At 39.3% G+C, this 14,562-nt stretch overlaps 2 protein-coding genes across 5 annotated transcripts in view; one reads left to right on the forward strand and one right to left on the reverse strand.

Annotated features, from left to right (window-relative positions):
• LOC147572080 (uncharacterized) overlaps positions 1-6,449 on the reverse strand; it is a 51,938-nt gene extending 45,489 nt beyond the window's left edge. The window contains exon 1 of the mRNA XM_086695797.1: positions 6,047-6,449. Coding sequence (XP_086551923.1) covers positions 6,108-6,449 — 342 coding nt within the window. The 3' untranslated portion in view covers positions 6,047-6,107. The remainder of the gene's footprint in view (positions 1-6,046) is intronic.
• CYP7B1 (cytochrome P450 family 7 subfamily B member 1) overlaps positions 6,428-14,562 on the forward strand; it is a 173,000-nt gene continuing 164,865 nt past the window's right edge. For all 4 annotated transcript variants that reach the window (XR_015246918.1, XR_015246919.1, XR_015246920.1 and 1 more), the window contains exon 1: positions 6,428-6,560. Coding sequence is in view for 1 of the 4 variants with exons in the window: in XM_086695795.1 (XP_086551921.1) it covers positions 6,448-6,560 (113 nt within the window). In the remaining 3 variants the exon portion in view is untranslated. The remainder of the gene's footprint in view (positions 6,561-14,562) is intronic.

The raw sequence follows: 14,562 nt of genomic DNA on the forward strand, positions 1-14,562 counted from the left end.
GGTCTATACCTCAAGAAGAGCTAACAATTATAAATGTTTATGCTCCCAACTTATAGCACCCAAATATGTAAATCAATTAATCACAAACATAAGCAATCTTATTGATAGGAATAGTGTAATTACAGGGGACTTAAATACCCCACTTATATCAGTGGACAGATCATCTAGGCAAAAAAATCAATAAAGAAACAATGGCCTTGAATGACACACTGGACTAGATGGACTTGACAGATCTATTCAGAACTTTTCATCCAAAAGCAGCAGAATACACATACTTTTTGAGCACACATGAAACATTCTCTGAGATCACATACTGGGTCACCAAACAGCCCTCAATAATTATAAAAGAATTGAGATCATACCATGCATATTTTTGTGATCACAATGCTATGAAACTTGAAATGAACTGCAAGAAAATGTTTGGAAAACCTCCAAATACATGGAGGTTAAAGAACATCCTACTAAGGAATGAATGGGTCAACCAGGCAATTAAGGAAGAAATTTAAAAATATATGGAAGCAAATTAAAATGAAAACATGACTGTCCAAACCCTTTGGGATACAGCAAAGGCAGACCCTAAGAGGAAAATACATTGCAATCCAGGCCTATCTCAAAAAACAAGAAAAATCCCAAAAGAAAATCTAACAGTACACTTCAAGAAACTCGAAGCAGAACAGCAAAGAAACCCCAAAGCCAGCAGAAGAGAAATAATAAAGATTAGAGCAGAAACAAACAATATAGAATCCAAAAAAAAAAAAAAAAAAAGTAGAACAGATCAAATGAATCTAAGAGCTGGTTTTTTGAAAAAATAAGCAAAATTGATAACCCCCTAGCCAGACTTCTCAAGAGGAAAAGAGATAAGACCCAAATAGATAAAATCACAAATGGAAGAGGACAGATCACAACCAATACCACAGAAATACAATTATCAGAGAATACTATGAAAAATTATATGCCAACAAACTGGACAACCTGGAAGAAATGGACAAATTCCTAGACACCCACACATTATCAAAACTCAAACGGGAAAAAATAGAAAATTTGAGCAGACCCATAACCAGAGAAGAAAATCCATTTTCAAAAATCTCCTAATAAATCAGAGTCCTGGGCCAGATGGCTTCCCAGGGGAATTCTACCAGACATTTAAAGCAGAGTTAATACCTATCCTTCTCAAGCTGTTCCAAAAAATAGAAACAGAAGGAAAGCTTCTGGACTCATTCTATGAAGCCAGCATTACCTTGATTCCCAAACCAGACAGAGACCCCATTAAAAAAGAGAATTACAGGCCAATATCTCTGATAAACATGGATGCAAAAAATTCTCAACAAGATACTAGCAAATCGAATTCAATAGTATATCAAAAGAATTATTCACCACAATCAAGTGGGATTCATTCCTGAGCTTCAGAGCTGGTTCAATACTTGAAAATCAATCAGTGTAATACATCACATTAATAGAATAAAGGATAAGAACCATATGATCCTGTCAATAGATGCAGAAAAAGCATTTGACAAAATACAGCAGCCTTTCTTAATAAAATCCCTCAAGAAATTTGGGAAAGAGGGAACATAGCTTAATATCATAAAAGCCATTTATGAAAAGCCCACAGCTAATATCATCCTCAATGTAGAAAAACTGAGAGCTTTCCCCCTAAGGTCAGGAACACTACAGGGATTTCCACTTTCACCACTGTTGTTCAACATAGTATTGAAGTTTTAGTCTCAGCACTCAAACAACAAAATGAAATAAAAAGCATCCAAATCAGCAAGAAAGAAGTCAAATTTTCACTCTTCACGGCCCACATGATACTGTATGTGGAGAACATGAAAGACTCCACCAAAAAATTACTAGAACTAATATACGAATACAGCAAAGTTATTGTTACAGAAATGTACAGAAATATGTTGCATTTTTATACACCAATAATGAAGCACCAGAAAGAGAAATCAAGAAATCGATCCTATTTACAATTGCACCCAAAACCGTGAGATACCTAGAAATAAACCTAACCAAAGAGGTAAAAGATATGTACACTGAAAACTCCAGAAAGCTTATGAAAGAAATTGAAGAAGTCACAAAGAAATGGAAAAACATTCCAGGTTCATGGATTGGACGAATAAATATTGTTAAAATGTCTATACTACCCAAAGTAATCTACACATTCAAAGCAATCCCTATCAAAATAACATGTGCATTTTTTACAGAGATCAAACAAACAATTCTAAAATTTGTATAGAACCAGGAAAGATCCCAGATAACCAAAGTAATGTTGAAAAAGAAAAACAAAGTTGGAGGCATCACAATTCCAGACTTCAAGCTGTAATACAAAGTTGTAGTCATCAAGACAGTATAGTACTGGCACAAAAACAGATACATAGATAAATGGAACAGAATAGAGAACCCAGAAATAGACCCACAACTGTATGGTCAGCTCATCTTTGACAAAGCAGGAAAGAATATCCAATGGAAAAAAGATAGTCTCTTTAGTAAATGGTGCTGGGAGAACTGGACAGCAGCATGCAGAAGAATGAAACTGGACCACTTTCTTACACCATACACATTCACACACACACACACACACACACACACACACACACACACACAAACTTAAAATGAATGAAAGACCTAAATGTGAGACAGGAAACCATCAAAACCCTAGAGGAGAACACAGGCAATAACCTCTCTGACCTCAGCCGCAGCAATTTCTTGCTTGACATGTCTCCAAAGGCAAGGGAAATAAAAGCAAAAATGAACTATTGGGAGCTCATCAAGATAAAAAGCTTCTGCACTGCAAAGGAAACAATCAACAAAACTAAAAGGCAACTGATGGAATGGGAGAAGATATTTGCAAATGACATATCAGATAAAGGGTTAGTATCCAAAATCTATAAAGAACTTACCAAACTCAACACCAGAAAAAAAAAATAATACAGTGAAAAAATGAGCAGAAGACATGAATAGACACTTTTCCAAAGAAGACATCCAGATGGCCAACAGACACATGAAAAGATATTCATCATCAGGGAAATAGAAATCAGAACCACATTGAGATACCACCTCACACCAGAGTGGCTCCAATTAACTCAAGAAACAACAGATGTTGGCGAGGATGTAGAGAAATGGGAACCCTCCTGCACTGCTGGTGGGAAGGCAAACTGGTGCAGCCACTCTGGAACACAGTGTGGAGATTCTTCAAAAAATTAAAAATAGAACTACCCCACGACCCAGCAATTCTACTAGGAATTTATCCAAAGGATACAGGAGTACTGATTCATAGGGGCACATGAACCCCAATGTTTACAGCAGCGCTTTCAACAATAGCCAGATTATGGAAAAAGCCCAAATGTCCATCAACTGATAAATGGATAAAGAAGATGTGGTTTATATATACAGTGGAATACTGCTTAGCAATGAGAATGAATGATATCCTACCACTTGCAACAGCATGGATGAAACTGGAGGGTATTATGCTAAGTGAAATAAGTCAGTCAGAGAAAGATAGTATATGTTTTCACTTATATGTGGAACTTGAGAAACTTAACAGAAGACCATGAGGGAAGGGGAAAAATAGTTTTAAACAGAGAGGGAGACAAACCATAAGAGACTCTTAAATACAGAGAATAAACTGAGGACTTATGGGGGGGGCAGGAGAAGGGGGAAATGGTGATGGGCATTGAGGAAGGCACTTGTTGGGATGAGCACTGGGTGTTGTATGTAAGCGATGAATCACGGGGATCTTTCCCCAAAACCAAGAGCACACTGTATACCCTGTATGTTAGCTAACTTGATAATAAATTATATATATATATATATATATATATATATATATATATATATATGGTTTTAAAAAATTGGACACGTTCAGTTAAAAATCAAGGACTGTTACTGAGGAACAAGAGGAAAGTTGATATAGAGTGTCAACTTGTCATCTCTGTTAGAGAAGTGATTGGGATACAGGCATATTTTGGAGGTAAAATAACTTGAACTAGAGTGAATATAATGATGCTGATGATGGGTTACAAAGCAAAAGAATAAAAAAATGTCTTTCAATTTTATTTCAAGCGGGTCAGTTTATAGAATAGAGGTCCTTTTTAACACCAGTGGAAAACACAAGAGAAACAGACACTCAAAATTTATTAAGTGTGCACCATAAAGTGTTCTAAGTAAAATACTATACAGATACCACAGGAATATGACACAATTGCTAAACAAATCTAGGAGGTGACAATGCGGTCTTCTTTCTTTCACTTCCCTAAGACAGTGTGATTAACTGCAGGTGCTTGCTATTATTGTTATGAAATAAAATGTTTAGCATGGTGCCTGGTACATAGTAAATGTTCAATAGATTGATTAATGCTTAATATTTTTACTTATATTTTCAAACAGAAGAGTCATCCAGGAGATCAAATGGAAAATGAAGGTATAAAAGTAGAGAATGCTTGTGAAAATTAGTGAGAGGGGCTTTCTGCAGCGTTTATAGAAATGCACAGCATGGATACTGCCCTGTAAGCTGGCTCTGTTGGCCAGGCAGGGATGGAAACCAATTTGTTTTCCCTTAGAGGAGACAGAGTAGCTATTGGCTCACTGTATCCTATTGGATTTCCTAGAAATTTGAATTTACAATAGAAGGAAGGAGAGGCAGTAGTAAGACCCTGGAATAAAAGTCAAAGCTGAAGATATTCAAAAGCATTGGGGTTCTAATACTAGCCCAGCCATTTACAGCTTCAAGGTCAAGGACAACAACACAGTAGTAATTCAGTAACAGAGCACCAAGAGCCAGGCACCTGCAAAGTACTTACAGCTATGTTATCTCAACTCTGGGTGGGGGATCAGTAGGTGGGGCTAGAGAGTGGGTGCAGACAAGGTTGTCTGAGAGATGGTTACCTACCTTCTATAGCAGGAAAGACAGACTTAGAAAGAACTTAGATATGGTAGAAAATGTGATGAGGTGGAAAATTGAGATAGTGTTAAAAGTATGGAGGACCAAGAGGTTAATTACAAAAGAAGAGTTAGGGATAATTTCTAGGAGGAAGTAGGATTTGAGCTGGGCCTTGAAAGGTAGGTAGAATTTTAGCATCTAGGGGAGACAGGAAAACTTCAGGCAGAGCAAATATCATAGACAAAGGTGTTAAAGGTCTGACTGTGAGGGAAGCAGTGGCTCCAGATTTAGTTATATGGAACTGTACCAGCTGTCCTAGTAATACAATGGAGACAAACCCAGAAGGGCATCTCCCTGGAGGTCCAAGATTTATGACTTTATCAGAATGGCAATCAGTAAGAGTTCTGAACAGGGTAAAAGCAGGATAGGTCTGTGTAGTAGGGAGGTGCCATGGTTGGGGGAAGGGCTGGAAAGGTCAAAGGTCAGAGGCCTGGCCATCAGTTCCTAAGCTGTTGTAGTAGTCCAAAGAACTGTGGAAATAAAAATCTTGCATAACGTAAAAAACACCGTGGTCTTGCACTAGTTAGGCTAATAGTTACTAAAATGGTTAACAGTTACTTAAGTGAGCAGGGAGGGTAAATTACTTAACCTGAGTTTCGTTATATGTTCTCCAAAATACCGCTAAAAATTACATCTCAAGTTTGGTGTGGAGAGTATATTAATACATGGGAAGTCCCTGGTGAATGGACCTCACTCAGGGAAAGACATTTAAAAAACTTCTCCCTTATCTTTTGTTAAGACCACCTGTGGGGCTTGTACCGCTTCTATTTTGGCCCTCAGCGTTGTTCTGCAATAGACTAGTCTCTTCTCTCTTCCTGGATCGTGTGCCTCAACGGCCCTGGTCTCTCGGACAAGCCTTCGCACACAGTAGGCTCTCAACAAAAGCGAGTAAGCAAACAGGATGTGCAGGGCCAAAAAGGCTGCAAGGACCAGGTCGGAGGCGGCGCGCACCACGGGTATCTGTCGCTCGCCAGGTTCTCTGGGTCGTGCCTAAGAGATCAGCGGTGCCGCTGAGCAGCGGGCACAGTCCCAGCCCTTTTCAGGGGCACGCAGGGTCCCTCTGCTTGAGCGGCGCGGGCTACGGAATGAGGAACCCAAGCGACTCACTTCCAGAACTGAACAGAAATCTCCCTCCTCCAGGCCTTCAGAGGTTCCTCGCCAGGAAATCCTAACCCCTTCCCCCTCTTCTCTGGCCCTCCTTCCGGCCCCTAGGAACCCGGGCGCCGTTTTCCAGAAGCCACCGGGCCGGAGGCGGTCGCGGAGCTGGGCGGTACGCGTGGGTGGGGGCTGGGCCGGGGGAGGGGAGTGCAGGAACTTTGAAACTCAGCCTCGGGGGCCCGCGGTGACATTCCTGGCAGCGCCGCGAGCAGGCCAGCCTCTGGCGGCCGGACCGAGGGAGAGCCGCGCAGAGACGCCGCGGGAGGCAGCAGTGTCGCCGTCCCGAGAGAGACCCCTGGCTGGCCGCTGCGGCGCGCGGGAACCAGACGGCGGAAGACTTGTCCTCGGGCATGGGCCTCTTCTCGCTGGAGCCCTTGCTGCCGCAGCTACTCAGCTTCCAGGGCCTGGCCCTCGCCGCGGCCCTGCTGCTCGGGGTCTTGTGCCTGAGCTCCAGGCGCACCAGGTAAGCGCCCCCGCGACCTCACCGCGCGGCCGGGCAGCCAGGCAGCCAGGGCCACGCATGCGCTCTGGGCCCCGCGGACCGCGCGCGACCCGGACTGTGGAGAGTGCCCCGCGATTTCAAGTGCGGATAGTCACAAGTTGTTGCGGGCGGCGGCGCCTTGGGGTATTGTGTGTACTGACAAAGGCTTCTTCTGCCTCTTCCCCATACATACGCATACGTATTAAAGCGTTGGGACTGAATTCGATTTGCTGCTCCTGTATAGGTTGTAATAAGCCCTGGATTTGCATTATTCATTATGCATCACGCATGGCTTCCAAACAGACACATTTTGGTGCCGACTTACAATGAGTTGATGCTTTATGACCTAGAATTCGTAGAGCATTTCGGGAGGGGAATTTTCTTACATTTCATTAAGTTAAAAGTGAAATGTTTCAGGAGAATGTCAGTGTCTAGTATGAAGAATAACTCTGGGTGCTTCTCTGTGCCTCAGTTTACTACACTGTACCTCATGCGGAAAAACGCAGTAATAACACCTCATGGGAGTTTGCTGAATACGAAATAAGTTTACAGTGTGTATTTTGTGCATTTACTGTATTATTTTTATTAGAAAAAAACCAATAACACAACACCTAGAAGTGTGTCACTTCTTTATCTGATTTGAAATGTGAAAGTAGAAACAGATATTCAAAATAAAAGCATTCACTCGAAATCACTCTATTTTCTCTTTGTGATTAGATGTCACATACACACGTGTGATATATATATATATATATATATATATATACACACACACACATACCTACACACGTGTGAGATCTAATAGATATTAGATCTCTATTAGATCTCTATTATATATCTATATATACAGATATCTATTATGTATCTACCGATCTATCTATATAGATAGATGGATGGATTGAGATACCTACACATAGATATGTTTATAGGTGTGTGTGTGTGTGTGTGTGTGTGTGTGTGTGTGTGTGTGTGTGATATAGGTTGTTTCTCAGTAGTTTTGGGAAAATGGCACCATTGTACCACATTCAAATACCTGTGGACATTTCTAGAATGCACATGGGTGAATACTCTAGAAGGGAACTTTCGCTTTTTTCCCCAGGCAGGTTTTCAGTGATCATCCTGGAATGTGTCATGCCCTCTCCCAGGCTGCCTTTTCCAATGGCTGTGCTTTAGAGCCCCAAATGAGGACTTAGGATGCTTTAATTTCAGTGTTATGTGATTCTGTGTAGATTCAGTGTCAGTCAATGCCACATTTGAAATAAAACTGAGAAATTCAAGATATGATTTGGATGGTGCTAGGAAACAGTTTATTTCCAGAAAGTCATTAATATGATATAAATTTTTGTCCAACAATTTATATATATATATATATATGCGTGTGTGTGTGTGTGTGTGTGTGTGTGTTTAAAAATCACCGTCTTTTACTAATAATAGACTGGAACATAGATACGGGCTTTCTAAATTATTATAAAGACAACATATAAAAACAGACTGTGTAAAGCAAGGCAAACATGAAAGCAAACATGTCTCTATTATTCTTTCTCTACCTCCTATCCCCAGCAAAAATGATGAAGGTTAGTCTGACCAAAACAATAAAAAATAAATATAAAATGGTTAAATTCTTCTAAGTGAAATACAGAGTGGCACTAAATTATGTATGTGTTAAAGGGGACACTTAGAATGAAAACATTTATAATAATGAATATGGGAAAGTGTTCACAGAAAATATGGTAGGGAAGAGGCAGTAACACAGATTTTTAAATGTTGCAGTTCTGGACAGCAGAAGTCTGAAACAGGCCTTACTGGCCTCAATCAAGGTGTTGGCAGGGCTGCGTTCCTTTTGATGGAACCAGGGGAGAATCCATTTCCTTGTTTCTTCCACTTTCTGAAGGTCACTAGAATTCAGATTTCTTTTTCATACTCTGATACTCCTACCTCTAGCTTATAAGGATCCTAGTGATTGTGTTGAACTCACCCAAATAATCCAGGATAATCTTCCCATCTCAAAGTCCTTAACTTAGTCACACCTGTAAAGTCCTTTTTGTAATGTAAGGTAACACATTCACACATTTGGGAAACATCTTCCTACCACAGTACTCCCTCTGACCTCCAAAGATTTCTGTCCATCTTACATGCAAAATATATTCACTCATCCCAACATTCACAAAAATCTCAACCTATTAGAATACCAACACAAAGTCCAAGATCTCATATAAATCTCATTGAGCTCAAAAGTCCCAAATCTCACCATTTAAATCATCTAAATCAAGTGTAGGAATCTGGGTATGATTGATCCTGGGACAAAAATTCCCAAGAACATCATGGGACTTCCATGCATGTCACAGGGATTGACTCCATCAAGAAGAGGCTCCTCCACAGATTTTTCCTGGATCATTCCCTTTACATTCCAGGCTTCTTTTGACAGGGCTGAGGGGAACATTAGTCACATGCCTAATCTTTTCAGTGTTCACTAATACTTTGATCAGGAATGTGTATGACTGAACTGTCAAAAGTTCAAAACAGCCAACGTGAAACCAATGAATCACTGAAGTAGTAATTAGTAAGAAATTATTGTGCATATACCAAAAAGATAGTTCACAAACCAGGAGTGCTCAAACCAGAACATGGGATGAGTTTCAGTGGTATATTTTTATAAAGCAGCTTATATTAAGGTGAGAAATCAGTGACTGTTTATTCCTCACAGTGATGGGTTACATTATTACAATTTTCAGTGGTTACCTCATATAAACCTTGAGAAACAGTTCAAGGTTTTTTGTTTTGTTTTGTTTTGGTTTTTTTTTTTTGGCATTTCCAAAGTCACAGGTAAGAAATGATCCAGATCAAGTTAACCTTGCAAAATAAGCTAAATTAAGCTTTACCTGAATGACTAAACTGGTTCTGTCTGCTGAGGGAACCTTCAAGGCTGTCTCCATCTATCCTTGAATTTAACAGAATACTCCAACCTTTTGATTTTCCCAGGCACTAGCAAAATTTGTTCAGCCACATCTTTGGCTTTCTTTCCAGAGCACTCTTTCTTGACAGTGAATCTCCTAGTTTTACAGCCTGAATAGGCTGAGAACTTCCCAAAGCATCAGTTCCTGGTTCCTCTAGGCCCAAGGATTCTTCCCTTCATATCTTTCCTCTCACATTCTACTATAAGCGGCAAGTCAAACTGGGCTACCCCTTCAACACTTTGCTTAGAAATTTCCTTGGGTAAATACCCATGTTCATCCTGTACAAATTCAGCTTTCCATATTATGGCAGGACACAACGTAGCTGAGCTTTCTGCAACTGTGGGATAAAGATCTCTTTTGTCCAGTTTCCAGTGGCATACTTCTCATTTAATCTGAGCCCTCACCAGCAGTACCTTTAATGTTAATATTATTACTTATCGTCTCTTTAGGATGGTGTAAATATTCTTTAAGATGATATGTATGTTCTCTCCTGTAGCCCTCACTTTCTTCTGAGTCCTCAGTAAGAGTGTTGTTAACATCTGTATTTCTACTAACCATATGTCCAAGGCAATCTGGATTTTTTTTCAATCATCTTCCTCAGAATTCATCAGCCATTGCCCAGTCAAGTCATGTCTACATTTTTACGTATTTGTCACAGCAGCATTACACTTCCAGGGACCAGAATTGTGCTAGTTTCCTACTGCTGCTTTAACGAATTATTACAGATTCACTGGTGTTAAACAACGGACACTTATTCTTTTACATTTCTAGAGGTCACAGTCTTACTGGTCTAGTATTAAGGTTTTGACAGAGCTGAGACCCTTCTGAAGGTGTTAATAGGTTCTGAGAACATCACTGAACTTGCACTATATGAGGAAAGTCATCAACTAGAAAAACACCTGAAAGATTGAGCCCAGAGAAGGTCGCTTCACCAAGTGATATTTTCCAGACTGCCTCAGAGAGAATCCCGTTCCTCAGCAGGAGATTCAAAGGGTCCATGAACTCCGTGACCATTGACTTTGACTAACCTGAATCATCTTCCTTAACTAGAAAGTGGAAATAACAGTTGCCACATAAGGTAGATGTGAGAAGCAAAGTGGTGAGAAGTGATTTCTTTTTGATTTTTAAGATGTCAAGGTTATGTAGATAATGAGTTATTTTGAAATGTTGATGTGTTAGCCAAAGCATAAGAGACTCTTAAAAACTGAGAACAAACTGAGGGTTGATGGGGGGTGGGAGGGAGGGGAGGGTGGGTGATGGGTATTGAGGAGGGTACCTTTTGGGATGAGCACTGGGTGTTGTATGGAAACCAATTTGACAATAAATTTCATATATTGAAAAAAAAAAAAAAGAAATGTTGATGTGTTGACATCACTGTATCACATAAGTCCATTATTTCCTCTTTCTAATTGATTAATTACTCCCAAACAAGACCCATGGTGCTCTAGATCCCTCACATTGTTACCACTGCCTAGACAGTGAGAAGAGCTAGGTTATTATAGTAGATGTATTTCTTGTTTCTTCTTCTTTATAGGAAAAGGATGTGGGTAGCTGAAAGCAAAGTAATTTTCTTCTCAAGAGTTTGCCGAATTTAACAGGCTGATTTTTATGTTTTACATAGGATGTGCTAGAGAGATCTCCAGGCACATTTCTGGCAACAAGTAATCAGTTACTCCATGGTACTGCACTTTCCCTTATTAAACTGCAGAGTTTGAATTAGTCTTGTTACCATTTGAGACAGATTTCAGGCTTGCTTTGCTGTTTTATTTTGTAACTTAAAAAAAGAAGATCTCAAAGGTAGAGAATATTCCTATTGTGTAATTAGAGGAACATTTGAGCTCTGAAAACACTTTGCTGTTTATTTGTGTACCCTTCAAAGTGACCATTTGATGGGTTGTGGGAAGTTCAGAATTGTTCATTGGGTCACCATTAAGGGTGATCCAATGCTGTAATCATATTTGCTGATTATCTGTTTGCAGAAGAGAAATAATTTCAGAAGTTACACAAGATCCACATGAATCTCTTATCTCTATAAGAAAAAAAATCTTGGAGTGCTTACCTTAGAAATGTAGGGCCATTTATATATGTAAAGTCACTCATGGCTTAGTGTTTCCCAACAATGGGACCTTCTTATAGAAGGCAATGTAGTGTAAGGCAAAGAGCATGGCTGTGAAGCCAGATGGACCTAGATCCAACAGCCAGCTCCACCCCACTATGATGCTGAGTTTTGAGAAGAAGGTAAGGGAAGATAGAAATGAACAATGTTGAGGCCCTACTTTATCCACACTTCGTGCTGAGATGTTTTGCGTATATTATCTCATTTAATCTTCACTGTGGTTCATGAGATAACTTTTTAAGCTATTTTTCAGAAGAAGAGATTAACACAATAAGTAATTAGCTCATTTGCCTAAGGTTGCAGATTTACTCAGAAGTGGAACTGGGTTTTTGATTCCAGGTCCATAGCTATGGTAGACAGAATAAAACCCCCTTAACCCCAAAGTTGTTCTCACCTTAATTCTCAGAACCTATGAATATGTTAGGTTACTTGGCAAAAAGAAGATTAAGGTTGCAGATGGAATGAAGGTTGTTAATCTGCTAAACTTAAAATGAGGGATTATCCTGTACTATTTGCATGGGCCAAATGTAACCACAAGTAAACCCTGGAAGAAGGAGGTAGGAGAGGAAGTCTACCAACCATTGGTGGCTTTGGAGATGGATAAGGAGTCCAAATGACATAGAATGTGGGCAGCTTATTGAAGCTGGGAAGACAAGGAAATAGATTCCCCTCTAGAACCTCCAGCAAAGAACCTAGTCCTGCTAACATCTTGATTTTAGCCCAACGAGACCCGCTTTGGACTTCTGGGCCACAGAGCTGTAAGATAATACATTTGTGTTGTATAGGCTACAGATTAGTGGTAATTAGTTATAGCAGCTGTGGAAAACTAACACAGTACCCGTATCTTCCATGCCCTTTACCTTAACTACACTGCCTTTTGTAAGAAGTTTCAAAGAGTGGGAAAGACTGGGCCTTGGGTGACTTTCCTTGTTGCCTATGAGAAGCAGGACAGAAAGTAAGCATTTCTAAGTACTCAGTGGCTTCATGACTATACTAATGCGTGGCAATTTGAGAATTTTTGGTCCTACACTTCACAGATCATCATAGGCTAGTCATCAGTCTCTCTTCCTTACCTATCAGTATACAAGTAAGTTTTGAATGTTTGTTATGTATCTTGCATCTCTGAATGTTTAAAATCATTTTGAAAATAAGTCATAGACGTGTAGGCATTTAGACCCAGATGTGAACTGGTCAGATTTCTTATTTCTCAGACTTGGTGCATCCCTACATCCTGCTGCCCACAGCCTGCGAGAATAAAGCAGGAGAGGACTCTGAGGATTTGAGGGGACCTACGGGGGTGGGATGCTGCACTTTACTGACTTCCAAAAAAGGAGTGGAGCAGAGAGAACCATCAGCTGTAGAGCAAAGATAACAGCCTCTTGTAGGAGAATATTTCTGTATTTTATCCAAAGTAAAATCCCACTGAAACTACTTCAGGTTACTCTTCTGTGAAAGGCAAAGGACAAAATTATAGAAAGCTACTTTGCTGAATAAGAGAAGGTGACATCTATTATATTGTGCATTTTTATAGCCAGAGTGCTCATTTTTATGGCTTTGGCATTTTTTTCGACACAGAAGTATTTGGGATAGGATCTTCTTCTTTTTTTTTTTTTTGTCCATAAGAAAGTGGAAAGGATTAATTAAGTCTATAATTGCTTAACACAGAAATTAATAGACATTTTAATAAAAGCACAACCATAACAGGATTTAAATCCATTGTCATTTCTCCTCATAACTTTATCCTAAATAGTTGATAATAATGAAGGAGAAACTGTAGGTGCTTTACTGACGAGTTTCTCAGTGAATATTTGTCATAAGAAATGAAGGGTGAATGAATGAATGAACAGTTTGGTGCATTAATTATCTATTTCTAATCTGAATATTTTAGAGTTGTAGATATTGATATAAAAATATACAAACTTCATACAAAAATTATACATCAAATGTCATACATGTCAAGTTTTCTGCTGCTTTAATTAAAAAGGGAAGATATCATAAGCAAGTGTTTACCTATCATGAATATTTATAAATGGAGAACATATTGGTGCAATGGTTATTCTTTAGTGTAAACCTAACTGAAAACATAGCAATTGGAGTGCAGTCAATTCCTAAAATTCCTGCTTTTGCAAATTCAGAATTTAAACATAGGTACTGTTAAGTCTCAGTTCTAGGTACTGGATTTTGTAAGTGTGCTTATGATTCCCCTCCCTGGCATAGGTGGACAGTGTGTTTTATTTAACAGATCAGAGCTCCTTTGAGAAAGGGCTGAGCCTGGTTTCATTAATAACATAGAATCACACACATTTTGGTCCTTAGTACACTTAAATAACGGTAGGATCATTACTCACAAACTATTAACGACACCATAGTTTCTGTCTGAAAATCAGAATCGTCCTGGTGAAAGCATTGTCTGTCCGAAAGTCAAAATCATCCTGGTGAAAGCATTGCTTTATATTATCTATACCTTGGAACTCTGAACGTCCAAACTGCTTTATCTCAGGAAGACAAATGGCTTGTAGCTCAGTCATGTCTAGTGAGGATTTAGTGTCATGAGACTGTATTTTGCTGCTTTGGTCCTTTTCAGGCACGATGTGAGGGGATTACCTTCTATGGATGATGGACAATTACCACTTTAGGGGTAGCTACTCCAGTATTGTTGACTCTTATCTATTTTTGTGTATTGAATATATAGTACTATGAAGTTGGTTTTGACTTGTTGTAATAATAACAATGGACACTTTTGAGCATTTCCTATGTGTCTACTAGATAATAGAGGCAAGTATTTTATATTCATTATTGTTTTAAATTTATTGAATCTTTCCTCACAATGACGTTTTGCATTTTATAGAGATATGAAGTCTCATGTAAATAATGTTCCCAAAGTTATACAACCAGAATGTAGTGCAGTCTAGAA

This window comes from Puma concolor, chromosome F2 (genome assembly GCF_028749965.1).
Source record: "Puma concolor isolate L17-30 chromosome F2, mPumCon1.1.hap2, whole genome shotgun sequence".
In the NCBI taxonomy this organism is placed as follows: Eukaryota; Metazoa; Chordata; class Mammalia; order Carnivora; family Felidae; genus Puma; species Puma concolor.